Source organism: Lepidochelys kempii, chromosome 2 (genome assembly GCF_965140265.1).
Source record: "Lepidochelys kempii isolate rLepKem1 chromosome 2, rLepKem1.hap2, whole genome shotgun sequence".
Lineage (NCBI taxonomy): Eukaryota > Metazoa > Chordata > Testudines > Cheloniidae > Lepidochelys > Lepidochelys kempii.
Window position 1 is genome coordinate 87,546,373 of NC_133257.1, and position 17,021 is coordinate 87,563,393.

Sequence of the window (17,021 nt, forward strand, 5' to 3'; positions counted from 1 at the left end):
CTTGATACCTTTCAGTGAGACCCTCCCCAAAGCTTGAGATAGAAACACAGTGGTGCCTGTGTTTATTTAGACTGTAGTTCCTTGGGGCAGGACTATATCCAAGTTCTGTATAGTGCTGAGCAACCTTTGGAATAAATAGGATAGTAAGAATGCATTGAAATTAAATGTGACCTTACCCAAAAGGCCAAGAAACAAAGCTTTTAATTCAATATTATACAACTAAGTTGTTTTCCTTTTTCCCTTCTTACTAAAGATTATTTTGGACTAAGTTTTAAATCTTTGCTTGGGCAGTGCATGCCCGGATGGGAGTATATCTGCACCGTAGAGTTTATTTTTGATCAATGCCAGTAAGAAACAGTATATACATATAGGCATAAGAAGGAAGGTTATTGGTTACAGTCCTAAGCTAAGAGAGCTATGCAGAGTAAGGACACCTGCAATTATGTTCATGGCAACAATATGATCCCTGTTTATAGTGAAGCCACAATGCTGGTGCACTGAGTCTATAACTACATGGAGTGCAAAGAATTTTCCAGGATCACCAGCAACTGACAGGAGATTGATCATTAATTAGAAACAATGTAGAGCAGATTTTCAGAAACACCCTTTTCTGTACTATGATAAAGCAGAGAAACTGCCAGCCAGCACAGCAAAGGTTAAAGAGAGCCTTTGGGCCCAGCTAGCCCCGTCCATTTAGACCTGCTGCCAGTGGCAGGCAGGCCAGCTCGAGGTTTTTTGCCTCCCCAAGCAAAAAATTTACCGCCCCAAGCTCCAAGAGCGCAACTGCCTAAGGGGAAAAAAAAGGGGGGGGGGGTGTGGCCGGAATGCCGCCCCTGGAATTGTGCCACCCCAAGCACGTGCTTGCTTTGCTGGTGCCTAGAGCTGGTCCTGGTGGCAGGCCTGAGGGGGAGAAAAGAAGAATGTAGCTCAGTTCAGGGCTGACTGAGGAAGAGGCAGAAGGTAGCTGCTTCCCTGTCTGAGGGGAAGGAGCACTAGCCAGCCAGACAAGGCAGACAGCAGGGAGTAAGCACTGTCTCCCCAGCCAAGGGAGACTGCAAAGGAGACCTAGGAGCCTCCAGCACCTGAGGTAACTGAGCGAGAGAACCCCCAGAGACATTGTGGGGCTTGCCCTCACCAACATGCAGCTGCCCCACCTAAGGAAGCCTGGGACTGTGGCAAGGCACCACCCAAGAGAGGACACTACAGGAAGGAGGCTGCCCAGCAAACTGGACTAGAGGGGCCATGCCCCAAACTGAACAGACTGGTGGCAAGTAGCCCAGGACAGCGGATTTTGACTCCCTACTGTGAGGGTCCCCTGCCATTTAGGGGTTGATCTACACAGGACCCTGGGCTGGGACCTGGTGGAGAGGGTGGACCTGGGTGCCCCTATTCCCCTGGCCTTAAAGACTGTACCTCCTCAACCAAGCAGTGGGGCTGAGTGCCGTGTGCTCTAGCCACTAGGCAACCCAGCCCTCCAAGCCACCTGTTAAATGCACATTCAAGTTGGAAGGTGCACTCACAAAACCTGACTTGCTTCTGTACAGTTTGGAAACTTGCTCAAGCACACGTCTGAAAATCTAGATCTGTTGGATTTATCAGCATACTGAGAACAATATATGAACAATTATTCTTCATTTTTGTTTCAGGACTGCATTGTTTGGACCCAGATGCATACATGTTAGATGTTTACCATGCAAATCCTCAAGCAGAATGGGTGATAAAACCAAAATCAAGTTGAAGCTTGCAAAGATATCACATCTCAGTGATTTGGAAAAAGCCAAAAAGATGGCAACGATGCTTTCCATCTCAAGACGACCTGGCCACAGATGAAACCAAAGCATTTTTTATTTTATATATTTTCCTCCCAAGTACTTTACCATTGAGCCTTTTCATATCCCAGATAGGTAATGAGAGCTGTTACTCCAAGTTATGGAACATTATACAACGGTGACAGTCACATGGCTTATATTTGTGCCAGTTCTTCAATAGACATGAATGAGGAAGGAGCAGAGGTACTTAGAAACAGCTTGTGGACCTGAGTATTTTTTTCACTTCTTGACTTGATGCTGAGAAGACACATTTCTATAAACAGGTGACATCCTAGAATGTAGTGAACGCTACCGACTGCAAGGTAATGCAAAAGAATCACCACGGTATGCAAGAAGGGAAACGTATCGATTAAACATGGACTGTGGGAGCTGGACTGACAGCAGTGCCACAATGTGTTTATGTGATAAACTCGAACCCTTCTTTCAAAAGCAAACCAGTTTATAAAGTAAAACGTCCATTGTTCCAATATCTGTGCGGCTGACTCACTCCTCATTAGTAGCTGATACTGAGGAGAAAGAACTACTGTGTAAAGACAAACATACTGTTTATGTATGTTGTACTGTATATGTTACTACTATCAGCCTTCTGATACATCTCTCTCCGGCGTTGACCGCGTACCCATGTATTTGTAGCACCACTGCCTCACAAATTAAACAACACTTCCTTCTCCCTCCCTCCCTCCCTCCCCTACACACACATGTAAAAGTGATGGGGCTCTGAGACAGCCACTAGTCTTGCCACTCCAGTTTTCACTGACTAGTCATGGCTTTAAAATGTTTTCTGCTTAATTGTCTTAATATGTGTGCTGAATGTCTTAAGGGCCAGTTACAGACATTACCCTTTCTCCAGAACCTAGTCTTTTCTCATTTTTAGGCTAATTGTTTTTCCTTAGTCTATTTTAGTTTAATATGAACGTAGTTTTTAGTCTTGTCAGCAGTGTTCAGAAGAAAGATCTTGCCTGACACCTGTGTCCTATGGCAGGGGTTTTAGGTTTTCCTGTTCATAGAGATGGAGAAGAAGAGTTTCTGATGAGAAGTAGGATTTATTATTATTTAACATTGCCCTTGTTGTAGTGCCTAAAGGCCACAACCAGGTTGGGCCCCACTGTGCTAGGCATTGTACAAACAAGTAATAAATAGCTAACTCTGCTGCAAATTGCATGCAGTCTAAAAGATGAGATTTAATTGGTCAAGACAGACAAACACAGGCTGGGATGGGGTTGGGGAGACAGTATAACAAATTTATTTACTAGAATATGCTCCATTCTTAGCCAGTCAGTAGCAGTGCTCAGAGCTCTCCAGCTGGCTAGGCATGATCAGGCTGTACTCTACTGCATGCATAGACATATGCTTGCAAGAGATGTGGGGATGCTCTAGAAATCACAAATTTCTTTCTCATGCTGCAAAAACAGGAAGTTGTCAGAAATATCCTTTGTTAAATTTGAATGATATATATTTACTGTATGATAAATTCATCTGTGGTATGACCTGTACAATCACTTTGGTGGTTTTTTCCCTCCATGAATTGGCCACAGGAATATGGAGAGAAAGAATCTTTCATTTATGAGGTAGCAATCGATAACTGTTACGAGCTGTGTCCCACAAATAAATGTAAAATATGTTATCTTGATGACAGAGCATGTAACTTGTGATGGTTTGCTACATCTGTGTAATTACTATTGTTATATATTTTGAAACCTTACTTTAGGCCGCAGATTACTATATAGCATGCCCTCCGCTACACCCGTGCAACCTTATTGGTGGTACTTAGTAAGCGAAGCCAACCTGTGGCATATGGAATATTTCACTTTTTGAGTTGAGCATCTAGGGGGCAGAATTTGGTTTCCTTTCTTCAAGCTACAGGGTAGGATGAAATTTAACAACATTCGGTACCCTCACCTAAATTTTGCAAAATTGCTTTTCTTCAGCTCCAGGGCATAATATGAATCTCTGCCCAATTCTAGCTAGGATAGTTCTAGTACAGCTGTAATAAAAACAACGTGTTTCTTGTTTTCACAACTCTTTAGTCACGTGTCTTTGAGAGATGTGGGCCAGTGGTTTGTCCCAAGACTAATAGCTCAACTGTTCTAGTACTAATTTTTACACTGGTTCCTGCTGTGATCAAGTCACTTAATCCCTCTGCCCCCATGTTCTGAACTATAAAATAGGACTAATAATACTCTTCTCAGGAGGGGAGCATAAGAATGAGGTCAGGTCAAATTCTGCTCTCAGATATGTGCGTGCAAACCCTGTGAGCTGAACAGGAGTTGTAAAGATATCTTATAAAAGGATAAACAGCTCCTAGGGATTTTATGTGGAAAATCCCCCTTGAATGTGAAGAGCAGGATAGAAGTACTAAGTAATATTATATTTATTACCATTGAAAGGGTTTCTATGATTTCACAGAAATCCCGCACATCTGCTAAATAATTTAAAATGTAGAACCCAAGATAACATTTTCTAAAGTATATTCAAATGCCTTCAACTTCTCCACCTTGTCCCCAAGCATTCAGACTGTAACTTACTCTATACGTTTTGGACTCTCAAACGTAGATTCCACTGGACATCTTCCTAAAATAAATACCGCTGTGTGTTACAAATGAAGGAAGGCTGCTTGGAATACCTTAGCCACTTCCCCTCTTTGCACAGGGACAGAAGAAAGCCAAATTTGATTTAAGTAAATCCATCCTTTGATACTGGAATGTTACTTTTTTAATTAAAACTGTCTGTCACTTTAATCCACATAAATATGAGCAGTTTGAATAGATTCTTCGAACAGTATACAGACTGGTAATATAGGGCCAAAATCTTGCTGTCATTGAATTAAAAAGTAAAATTCCAATAGACATGAAGGAGAGAAGGAACTAATTGCCTAAGTCATACTTATTGTAGTTGGAGTTGTTACTTATGTTTTACATTGGCCACATTGGCTAACAGGAAAACAAATATTACAGTCAAAATGTTCAAACATGGGGTCTTGACATTAGGCCTACCAGTTTGAAAAGGTTGGCTTAGGTTTCTGGATTTCCGCTTCCATTAGCAGCAGTTTCATTCAAAGTTGTTACATGTTGGTTTGTTAGGTAACAAAATTGTGCAGTGAAATATTAATAAGGGACTGAACATGTTTAGGAGTAGAACCTATTCAACAACCTCCAGAGATGCCTTAAGTGTTTACACGCTCCATTGGCTGCAAAAAGATCATTTTCTGCATCAACACACTAGCTATAGAGAAGTATGTAAGAAGTAGTTAGAAACATATTGGAACAATCCAACTCCTTTTCATATTGCTAATGTCTTTATAATGTGTATATACACTGTAAACTACCTCACTGCATTTGCCAGGAAAAAACATTCTGGCTTAGAAGCATTTTATTCCAAAGCGTCCTTAGTAGTAGCATTGCCTACTTCTACTTGCCTCACAGCCTTTGATGATGCTGCATTAACAATGTTTCCTTTCAGTGGGCAAGATCTGGAAATCAGCCAGTTTTAAAAACCAGAATGACATATTTCTTGCTAAGAAAGAAATTGCACACTGGATGCGTTGCCTCACTCCTTGATCTTATACCTGGTCATATTCAAAACAACTGTAGTGAATCATGGGGGGGTTGAATGTTAGGTAAGAGATCCGTTTTTAGAAACCCTAACTATGCAAAAAAACCAAACCAAAACAAAAACAGTTTTCCATAATAGGTCATTGCCTTGGAAAATAATATGATGCCATTAGGTAAATCAAATGTTTGTATGTATGTTTTTCCTTACCTCTCCTTGTTAGAATGTTGACTGTTTTGTTACAATAAATTCCACTCTCTGCATAGTAGTGTATTTGTAATGTAGAACATGTACATTGTATTTTATCCATGACAAAAATAAAAACAATGTAAACTAACCGTCTCATTAAAATTCTCACTGCATTTTTAATACATGGTTACCTGGGAAATGAGTCCATTTTATTTTAAAAGCAGCCCCTTTGTGAGAGCACTTAGGGAAGTGCATGGACAAATTTACAGTTTTATAGTACTATATTATATATATATAAATATAAATTATTATATATATATTTATAGTACTAATATATACTATATAAATTTATAGTACAATAATAAAGGGTCTTCTATACTGACTAAGGGATGGCGGGAGTATTAAATTTTGGTATAGAGCAAAATGGAATGGAATAAAAGCTAACAGAGAAAACAAATATGAAAGAGAAAACAGATAGGAGGATTCCAGTCATCTGTTAAGTTGCCCTCCGTATAGTAGCATTATTTGCTTTATATTGTCACAATTATGCACTTCATAGTATCTGGTTCTTTTCTTACAATTAAAATGGACAACTACTACAGCACATGAAATAATGCACATTCTATTGTATTTTCATTGTCTGGTCCAATTTTATTTTTATTATAAAAGACCAATATACAATACAACAAAATACTGTCAAGCAAACAGAACATGCCTTGTAAACACTGATTAATCAAAGTTTCCAAAAAAGAAAAATACCCAATTAATAGCTGTTAACATTTTAGTAGAGGTATTGGTTGTACAAAATGGTTTTAGTTAAAAATGTAAGCATAGAACTTCTAAATATATTTGTCCTGAGTTGGAAAGTAACTGAGAGACATGGGGTTCTCATTTAAAAAAAAATCAATCACCTCTTCATTAAGAAATTTAAAAACCTATCTCGATCCCCAAATCCTTCCCTGAAGTTTAGTGCTCAGACCCAGGGCACGAATGAGGAAACACGCCATGCAGGTCAAAGGCTTTGCTGAAGTCATAGGATTCTACCAGTTGGCCCTTAATCAGCTTAAGGTTTCTCAAACATCCATGGAACGAGTTCTTGCTTGTCAGACAGTTTTGCTTCATATCAGCTGAAAAAGAAAATATGAAATAGCTAGAATGTGCTTCTTTTGGAAGGGGATGGAAGCTGCATGTGAGAATGATAGCAAGTGCCAGGCTTACAAATTATTCATAAAAATCATTGGACATAAAAAGAGAGCCAGCAGAGCACCAGCCACTACCAGCATCAGTGGGAATTGAGAATGCTCAGACCACTCAGGAAGTGCTCAGTGCTTGCAGGCTCAGACTCAGAGTTTTCAAAAACTGCCAGGTGGCTTGCACCAGCCAAACTAGATGGGCAATTCAGACAGCAGTAGGGGAAAGAAATCCACCTCAGCCTGAGGGAAGGGAGGTGATAGCCATGCCGCAATCACTGTTAGAGAACAAGCTGGTCTGAGCCCAGTCTATCTTCTACCAGGACATTACAGCTGCTAGATCTGCAATACCTTGTACTCTTTTGGCCTTAGTTGCTCCCCCAGTCCATCCCTTCATGCTGAACTACATGGAACTGTTTACAGAGATCAGCTCTATTGCATGATGCAAGAGGTGAAACAGTGCACTGAATGCTTTCTGCACCACTTATTATGGTAGGTGAGTATCTCCCTTGTCTGCACCTATGATACATATTTCCAAGAGGAATCTTGCTAGAGGAACAATTACTATTGCATTAGCACCATTTAAACAAACATAACCCCCATAAAACCTTCAATGGAATCCTAGGAGATCAAGCAGTAGCCATGCTTGATGGAATCATTCATTAGTAGCTGTAAACTATCTTGAGCTCCAACACTGCAAAGTATTATTCCAAAGCTTTCCAAATGCTTAAAAGTCATGTTTGCTCTGTAGATTTCATCAATCTAAGCTCTTCATAACAAGTAGGCCTTGTGACATTACACTCCATATTCTTTATGGAAATATGCTTATAATATGGATAGGGCATAAAAGATATACTTTGTGCAAGATGGCTCATGTAAGATATCATTGGAAAGGTTATGATTTACTGAATGTGATTATCCAATTTGCATGCCCATTTCTCATTTCTGTATCTGAAGTTAGGAACACTGACCATGTATCTATATTTCAAATGTGCTACTTTGGGTGTCACCCACAACTAACCTTTCAGGTACAACAATGCAAAGCCAGACAGGGCTGATGGCCCATCAGCAAAAGACAAAGGACTGTGGAAGAGTTTAGTCTTCCTGTGGACGCTCCAGACAGCCTACAAGTATTGGCTGCTAGGACCCTGCCAAGACATGTGACTGAGCCACCCGGTACTGGACCCCCCCCCCCCCCCGAATGCCAGTGTTTTTCCACTGGAAGACAAAGGGGTTCAACCCATCACAGGCCTAGGTGTTCTAATAATAACTGCTGTTTCAAAGAAAAATGTATGTGGGCGTTTCACACTTTGTTTAATAATTCATCATCGTCTGATGTCTATTCAGGCTCAATAGAAGTATAGGTATTAAAAAGCTGCAAATAAATATATTCACCCTGCTTGCAAAGTAGCCAATTTTCTGATGTTACAAATGCAATCTTTTTAATGGCCTACAGTACAGTTTAATTATGGCCTACAGAACAGTTTAATCTTAAAAGCACTAAACTCTATTTTTCTTGGCATTATTATAATTTAATGACAAATATTTATATGAAAAAGAAAATTGTGCAGAGCAAATGAGACCTAATGATAAATTTACACCTGGCGTCTATCTTGGCCTGTAGAAACAGTCCCTCGCAGACCCAAGTATGACCCTCTCAATGACAACTGTAAAGGTTTCACTGTCGTTTGTAAGAGCAACTCCTAACTCACTACATCTAACACGTTGTCATAGTATTTATCTATCAAAAATGTCATGTAAGGTATCAAATAAAAGTTTATACCATACTGGTCATCATAAGTAAGGTTACATTTTAGTCAGAGGTATATTTAGTAAACGTCACGGACGGGTCACGGGAAGTAAACAAAAGTTCACGGCCTGTGACCTGTCTGTGACGTTTACTAAAAATACCTGTAACTAAAATGGGAGGGGGGGCAGTCCAGAGGGTGCCACGGGTGCTGGGGGAGGTGGCCGGGCACCCTGCTGGTGCTGGGGGAGAGGGCTGGGCCACGGTGCACTGCCCAGGATGCCTGCTGATGAGGGGGCGGGGCGGGGGTGCTGGCAGGGTTCCCTACTTGGCTCTGTGTCCCTGCAGTTCCTAGGTGGCGGAGGGCACAAGTGCTGGCTGCCGCAGCTCCCATTGGCCAGGAACCGAAGGGGGTAGGGCCTGTGGGTGCGGGCAACGCAGAGCTCCCCCCCGGCCCCTCTGCCACCCAGAAGCTGCAGGGCCATGCATTTGGGAGCCCCCTGCCCCTAGCCCTGAGCCCTCTCCCACAAACCCAAACTACTGCTGCTGCTGGCCCCTATCTTTGTTAATAGACTTCACTTTGTTTTATCCTAAGTAAATCTCAGTGCTGTAACATTCAGCAAAGCGTGAATGCTGGTGTGTAACCTGGTGTGTACACTGTCTCTTTGGAGGCAGCAGACTTGGTAATTACTGAGAGTGTCCAGTGATGGGGCTGGATACCATGGAGGAGCATTCTTCAAGGGGTCTGGGGTGTACCAAGCTTTACCTGTAAGGCAAAGTAAGGGCTGGCAGACTCCTGAGAAATCTGTCTGGGGTGCCTAACAAGTGGGGATGACAGGGAGCTGTCACTCAGCTTAGCATCAGCAAATCTCTCTCTTACTAAGGCAGAGGGGTAACACAGTCACCCGCAGTAAATGTCACACCAAGTAGTTGGCACCCTCCCCTCCGCTGCAGAGAAGGAGGGATCTCAGAGGACAAGCACAGCCCCATAATGCATCGTGCTAGCCATGTAGCGGGTGTGGCCACAACAAGTGCGGGTGAGCATGGTATAAATGCCTACACAGATGGTGGGAGGGGGAGGGGGAATGCCTTGATATGCCCGTTGATACAGCACACCCTCACAGGATGCTCCGCACGTGAGGATCCTGTGTCGCCTCAGATTGAAAAGTGGCCCCGTTCCATGGAAACCCCAAGGAAGGGAAGTATTTCACAGGGTACAACTCTCCTCCAGTGTTAGGGTTGAGACTTGGCAGGGCCAGTGTAAATTGACACCATCTTGTGCCAAATTCAATAGATCTCGTTCAATAAATCAAAAGAATTTCTGGCAGAATCAATTTTTCATGACCGGAGTTAACCCATCCCCCACAAAGTAAGTTCTGGAGACTCAAAAATGTTAGTAGGATCTTAGCATAGCTGATCTCACATTACATTCACTAAATTATTATGGTCTATGCAGTTTGTGAACTGTTAGCTATTTAGTCAGAGAGAAATACTACTGTACATACCTGGAAAGCCTCCAACATAAATGGGATTGTTTGTATCTGCAGATGTTGACTGGATGTGGGGATTATCAGCCTGAACCAAATTCCCATCAATCATCAGAGCAATGCGATGCTTGCTTTTGTTTGCTTGAAGCTTGTGCCACTTTCCATCACATAAGCTATTTGCACCTTGTGGTTCATATGTGGCTGTTATTCTGCCAGCTCCATTGTTGACATGGAACAAAACCTGAACAAATAACCGGATGCCAATAATGACACAGACAGTAAGAACACGTGGAGCAATCTGATTGAATAAAAGCACAGTCATGCTGCTGCAAAGAGTCCTTTTTTTTTTAAAATAAATGACTAATGAGTGACCAAAGCCCAATAACCAATTTAATAGATGGTGTTTAAATCCTTATTAAAGTATTTTCTAAACCTAACCATGATACATTCAACAAGCTAGGAATTCTTTATCTGAGATATAAATGTTTGGTATAAATATGGGGACTGGTTCTTCTACGCTAGTATACTTCCACTGACTTAATAGGCATTACACCTGACTTACACTGGAGTACTAAGACCATCATGTCCAGTAATTGCTTCAATATGGCAGCAGTTATGTACAGGATGAGAAACCACTAGGTCAGTGCCAATATGTGCATGGATACAGATGTATGAATGTGTGCTTCTATTTCTCTTTTTTTTCTTTTTGGTTTAAACAGGCTAAAAGACAAAATTTTTGTGTTGACCTTCAAACATGTAAATATTACCCAAAAACAAGGGCAAATTGGGAAAAATATTTAAAAGCAATGTATTATTTACTTATTTATTTTGTACTGGAGTGGGGAATTAAGTACTAATTGCTACAAGGTACTTTCTGTGTAACTTGCTGAATCATAATGACCAGTGAGACCTAGAACACAATTAATTACCCGGAGTACTAACCATAAAGATTGCAGTTCCCTATAATGGAGGCATGGCTAGCAGCTGGTCAATTTTGTACCTGTAAAAAAGATGGGAACTCTGACCTCAGACATAGCCAGCTCTAGGAAATCTTCAATATTTAGATAAGCAATTTTGTTGGCATTGTCTGCAAACGGATAAATTAGGGTGTGGGATAAGGAATTGTTATTCTATGGTAATAGGGTAATGAGCTCCCTAGTCAATGGCATTACATGTAAATTGGTTCTTTTTTTTTGGGATGAAGAAGATTTTAAATTGTCTGGGTAGCAGATACTGAGAAATTTCCTGATGTACAGAGGGCTGAGCTGAACAGCCACAGGCTCCCTCTCAAGAGAACCCGAGGACTATTGCAATTAACATGAGGAGGCAGAAGCCTGGCTCTTGCAGTGAGTTTAGACTACTTATTTATTCATGGTACAAATTAGCAGATTAACTCCTTAAATTATGTCATTTTTGTAGTTGGCAAATATTTCCCTTTTTTAATCTACTGAAATAAAGAGATGTTTTTATATGCATATCCCCTGATTCTTCCCTGCAATGTTCCCACTAGCTTTGGGACTCTCAAAAACCTAACGATACTTTGGTAATGCTACCACTTTCCATATTCATTAAGGTGTCCAAGGATGCAGTGTCCATTCCATTACAACTGAAGAGATGATAGTTGGGACATGAAGCCTTAAGGTTGAGGGTATGTATGGGGGGAAATAGTGGTGGACACTCCCACCAGCGCACACGTCTCAGATAAAGGCATAAAAGCCTCCACCTCCATAAAAAAATCACTTAATGGAAAAACATTCCCTGTAAATTACAATAGTGCTTATGAGATGGCTTGGTTCAAACAGCCATTGTGTTTTCTTTGGGTTCTGTTAGTCTGAGCTGGTTCATGCTTCTCTTCACTGCTGAAGTATAATTAGGCAGACTCACTGAAAAGTTTTAAATAAATAATGTTGTTAGCTTTTAGCTTTGTCAGTTGTATACAGAAAGAAATATAAATTCCAAAATATAATTTATATTTGAAAAGTAATCACAGAATTTGTTTTTAATTCAATTAAAAGGCCTCATCTGTTTACATTAATCCTGTTTTAGAGATTTACAGTTCTCCTTTGTTTTAACTGTAACCAAAAAAGGGACTAAATCTTGTACTATTTTCTTTTCCTAAGTAAAATTAAACTGATGGATTTCTAAATCAGCTTTATAAATAACTAAGACTTCTAGCAAAAGAAACAGGGAAACTTAATCCAACATTCTTACATATATTTTCCTCTAAGCTCTTCAGCCTCATTTTAAAAGAAAATGATTGAATACTGAATGGTGACTCATTCCATTTCCTGGCAATTTCTCATCTCAGAATAACAATAGGACTTTCACCTATGCTAACAAAATTCTTGCTAAGACACAGCAGCTAAACACTTTCTGCAAGAGCATGCTTGGGTAAGGGCAAGTTTAGCTTAATTGAAAAGGGTACCAACATATATGAAAGGTATTTTGCTGGTCCAGCAAACAGCATATACAGTATAGTAGCGAGTCCAACTAGAAAGGAAAGCACAAACTCTTCAGGCTGACATAAGTACTATGGTCAGTAATTATAGGATGAGGAGTCTCCGTGCTGCTTCACATTGTGGTGAACCTCACGATGTGAGCCCACCTTCCTTGTGACCAAATGTTTGCCCCAGATTATGTGTTGTATTTATGAATCACAGCAACATCTTTGTTTCTATCACATTGCCTCCTGGTCTTTCGGTTTAATCACTTATTACTGATGTAATGCTCAACACTTCCGACTTTCCCATTTTGCACAAGCCTTGGAGAACTATCCCTAAATTCAACTCCCCTAGTGAGTGTCCCCTACATATGCAACCCACCTTGCCATTCACAATCTCCAGTCCAATGGCATCTACTTTAGCACTACTGATTCCAAGAAGAACTCCATTCATAGCCATGGTGCGGAACTCAAACGTAACGTTCACATCAGATCGGACTTTATAACCTTCTTTGACTGAAAAATAAACGATAAGCATAAAGTAAAAGATTAGGAATGTGACAGATATGGCAATGTTCTCCAATATCTTTGTATCGTATTGAGTTTATGTATCATTGTGGGCCAGGGATTGTATGTAATTCCATGGGAGAGAGTAACCACAGCCCCTCCAGGAACTAAGAACAGTGGGCAAATTCTCTCAGGTTGAAACACCCCCCCAGAGAGTGGCAGCCTGTGGCAAGCTTGCCTATACTAGTTCAAAGTGGATTCTCCAGAAGCCAACAGACAAATAAAGGACTTTTGAATAAAAAGCCAGAGTTTAAACTGATCCAAGGCCTTCTTTCTGATGTAGCAAACAGATAGAACCCTCTGTCCAAATGGGGGTGGGGGGTGTCCAATCCTTAGGGAAGGGTTCAAAGGACTGACACTGGCCAGAATCCTTATGGAAATGGTGGGAGTGATCTCTGGTAAACTTATTAGTGTGTGTGTAGGTTCTTTATTATTTTTAATATGTTATTTTGCTGTAATGCTTTTACCCTAAGAATAAATGTATTTGCTTAGATAAAACTGTTTGGTAACTTATCACTGTGAGCAATTAAGCTGTTTATGAAAGACTGGCAGCAGGGAGGCAGCATGGAAAAGCTCCGGCAGCGGGGAAGCCTTTCCCCACTGCCTGAGCTTTTCCCTGCAGTGAGGAAAGATTCCATCAGTGGCACAAGACACCATACTGCTAAAAACAGCACTCCTTGGGTGTGTAGAGAGATGTATAGGGTACATATCCACTGGGTTTAAGCATGTCTTTCCTCCTATAAGCAGTACCTCACCATCTACCCTGCTATTTATACCCCTCCTAGGGGGACATGCAGTGCATGTACTCTATATACTGGTGTAAGGAGAGTGCAGTGTAGACATACCCTAAGAGAGGGTGCCATTGCATGGAGGGGGAATACAAGTGCAGTTGCTCTGAACTGTGACAAGTAATCAATAGTACATGTGATAATTAATAGGCACGATAACTAACCTGAATGGACAGGGTTTTTGCTGAGTCTTTGGAAAGCTGTTTGTAGACTATAATTCAAATTCAGAAACTATGTGTAAAGTGGTGAGAGTTAAAATTCCCTTACATGCGGTGAAGTTCCCTTTCACTCATTTAGACTCTTACATCAGTACCCTGGGCTTAAGCAGATCTAAGGGAGTTTACATTGGTGTAGTTCAATATGTTGACGAAACAGAAAAAGTCAGAGGTGCTGGAACAATTTGCATAATGGGGGTGCTGAGAGCCACTGAACCAAACTGTAAACCCTGCGTATGATGGAAACCACTTCAAGCCAGGAGGTCTCGCAGCACCTCCAGTTCTAGCACCTATGGAAAAAGTGTAAAGTGACCCCATCCTTTTTCAAATTCACTCCCTTATACCTTCTGATTCCTCAGCCTTTAAATTACACCAGTTTAAACTCTTTTACACACACACACACACACACACACACACACAGAACTTTTTTTTTCCCCTTAGTTGGAGAAGAGTTAGGTCTTTCACTTGTGTCAGAGACTCCTTTGCAGACTGCCAGTCATTGGCAAGTGGGAAGAGGGAAGTCTTGGACGTAAAGGGGGAAGGAGTTAGTTAGAAATACATACCCAGAATATACAATAGTTGAATGAAGTGTCATTTAATTATGTTCATTGCATCTAAGCATAAACTTGATGGGTTTTCATTAGCACTAATTCAATAAGCTATTGATTCCATTAATGACACTTACCTAGAGCAGCAAACCCACTTCCATCAAAGAAAGTGCCTTCCTGTGCTGTTGCATAGCATTTATTCACAGCAAGGATGGAGACAGGGCTCTCTTTGTCAAGTTGCTTGTTGTTAATCATCACACTGCCAATGCATGCAGGGATACTGTGAGTGACCTAAGTGTAGTGAGATATAACAGTTAATACATAAGGCAAATTGCAGGCTGATCTCTCACAGCAATGCCTGACATCACTGTAAATTAAGGATTCTCTGAAGACAACATTCAGGGATTTAAAGCCCCAACATAATTATTTATACAGTGCCGCAAATGTACATGATGCCTTATAGCAGTAAAAATAAATAGAGTATAATCAAAACAGAAAACAATCCCTGCCTAGAAGTGCTAATAGTCAAAAACACATGCTTGAGAGGCCTGCTCCAGGGGTTTGCCATTGCCATTAATGGGAACAGAGAACAAGCCCATAAATTAAAGGCGCTTGAATTTGCTTCAGTACGTTATTATGAAAATCACTAGTATTTTTCTAACCACTGTTTTCATTAAATTATAGATTCAAAATGTTAACATCTTTGTTAGCCTGTAATACATTAAATCCAATTATGAAAGAGGTAAGTGTCAAGTTACACAGTTACACAATACACAGGGCAGCAGAATTGCCATAGAAACAGACCATCTAGTCCAGTATCCTACCCCAGTCAGTGACCAGTACCAGATGCTATAGAGAAAGGTGAAAGAAACCTGTACTGGAAAATTATGCTTCCTAACCCCAGACAGTTGGGGCTTAGTTTATGCTGTGAACCATCTGGGTTATCTCTTATACATTTTTAACTAAGATATTTTCAAAAGAAATCTTACATTTCCAGTATTTCTAGCTGTATAATCTAAAGGAAGCCCTCCCAGATAGAGCTTCCCTTCCACATCCAACGTGTTACCATCTCCCAGAGCATTAACTGCTGCAGATTCCTGTCCATCGACGGTGATTATGCCCTTTCGTTTAACATACTCTGTCTTTACCTAAAAGAAATAGCAAAGTTTGTATCAACCTGCTGCCCACAATAAGAGTAGGCAAGATCCATTTCTGAAGATGATTTCAGAGGCTAGCTTGCATTAGCATACTGTATTTGGAGTTACTCTGAGAAGTCCTCCACAAGTTGAGGTTATTTCAGAACGCAACAGCGTTAATGCTCAAGGGCCTTCATCCCCAAATCACTGACATTCAAACACTCCATGGCCTGCACTGATTGCCTATTGTCCTGTGAGTGCATTTCAAGGTCTTGCTATTAGTATTTAACGCATTAAATAAAAGAACTAGTCTATTTTAGTTATATTTAAGGCAGCTTCAAAACTGTTGGTGGGGACCATAATTCTGGAATATTCTGCCCCTCAACATACACTAGAGCTCGTCTGTGGTGTCTCTGACTGTAGTGCATCTTTACTTTCTTTGTGTGGTAGTTTATGTTGTTTTTTGCTCTACTTGTATTAGGCATGCAAGACAATATTCTGAGGACTTCCAGGATGGACGTGGAAGGTGGCACCTCTGTGCCATCCATCCCCACAGATGCCCCCTCAGGTCTCCAGGCACGGAGAAGAAGGGCAAGGACTAATGGGATGTATATTGTCTTCTCCACCAGCCTCAAGGAAAATTCACGCTTAAGTTAATGCTGACAGACTTAGTCCTAACCTTTGTGCGTAGCTCCGGTGCAGCGTGAAACCCAACCTCCTCACAAAGGGAGGAGCCTCCCAGAGACAAGGGGGTCCAGTGGAGCTCTGCTGGCAGGGAACCAGAGAGAGGCAAGGTACAGAGATACAGGGCCTCTGCACTGAAGGCCCTGGCCTCCATTGGATTCTCTGACATCTGTGGCCAACACATATGCTTTCTCGACATTGCACCAACCCCTACCCCTTGATGGAGAAATCTGCAGAGCAGGGACTACATTTCCTATCAGCTCCCTCCCCACTGCACATTCCCTTCCTCCCGGCCAGGTAGGAGGAAGGATCCTGAACAAGGAAATGACTAGGCATCTTTGAGAAGCAGCAGTGCCTAGCGAGGATCTGCAGAGAAGTTGGGTGCAGATAGGAACCCCCAGGAATTATGGGCAGAGCCGTGTGTGGAACAAGCTGCGTCTGCCAGACACTACAGCTGGGCGTAGATCTGTGTAGGGCTTACAGGGGAGCAACAATGGCTGGAGAGCGAGCCAGTGCAGCAAGGCCCCAATGAGAGACACTAACTGAGCCTGCCCTGGAAACCTGCAAACTCTTATTTGCTTAACTAGGGACTGGACTGGAGAGGGAGCCCCAGGCACTAGGCATGAAGATCCCTGACTCGACTGGATTGTCC

General features: G+C 41.5%; 2 protein-coding genes across 11 annotated transcripts in view; one reads left to right on the top strand and one right to left on the bottom strand.

The window, feature by feature from the left end:
• The window catches only part of ARHGAP28 (Rho GTPase activating protein 28), a 91,645-nt gene extending 85,960 nt beyond the window's left edge, over window positions 1-5,685 (top strand). For 9 of the 10 annotated variants that reach the window (XM_073331550.1, XM_073331548.1, XM_073331551.1 and 6 more), the window contains one exon: window positions 1,647-5,685. In XM_073331550.1, coding sequence (XP_073187651.1) covers window positions 1,647-1,830 — 184 coding nt within the window. In that variant the 3' untranslated portion in view covers window positions 1,831-5,685. The remainder of the gene's footprint in view (window positions 1-1,646) is intronic. The other variant, XM_073331549.1, reaches the window with a different exon arrangement.
• Window positions 5,686-6,252: 567 nt separating this feature from the next.
• Window positions 6,253-17,021, bottom strand: part of LAMA1 (laminin subunit alpha 1) — a 153,900-nt gene continuing 143,131 nt past the window's right edge. Inside the window, 5 exon segments of the mRNA XM_073331559.1 lie at window positions 6,253-6,694; window positions 10,010-10,232; window positions 12,814-12,947; window positions 14,687-14,840; window positions 15,539-15,697. Of these exon segments, the coding sequence (XP_073187660.1) occupies window positions 6,534-6,694; window positions 10,010-10,232; window positions 12,814-12,947; window positions 14,687-14,840; window positions 15,539-15,697 (831 nt within the window). The 3' untranslated portion in view covers window positions 6,253-6,533.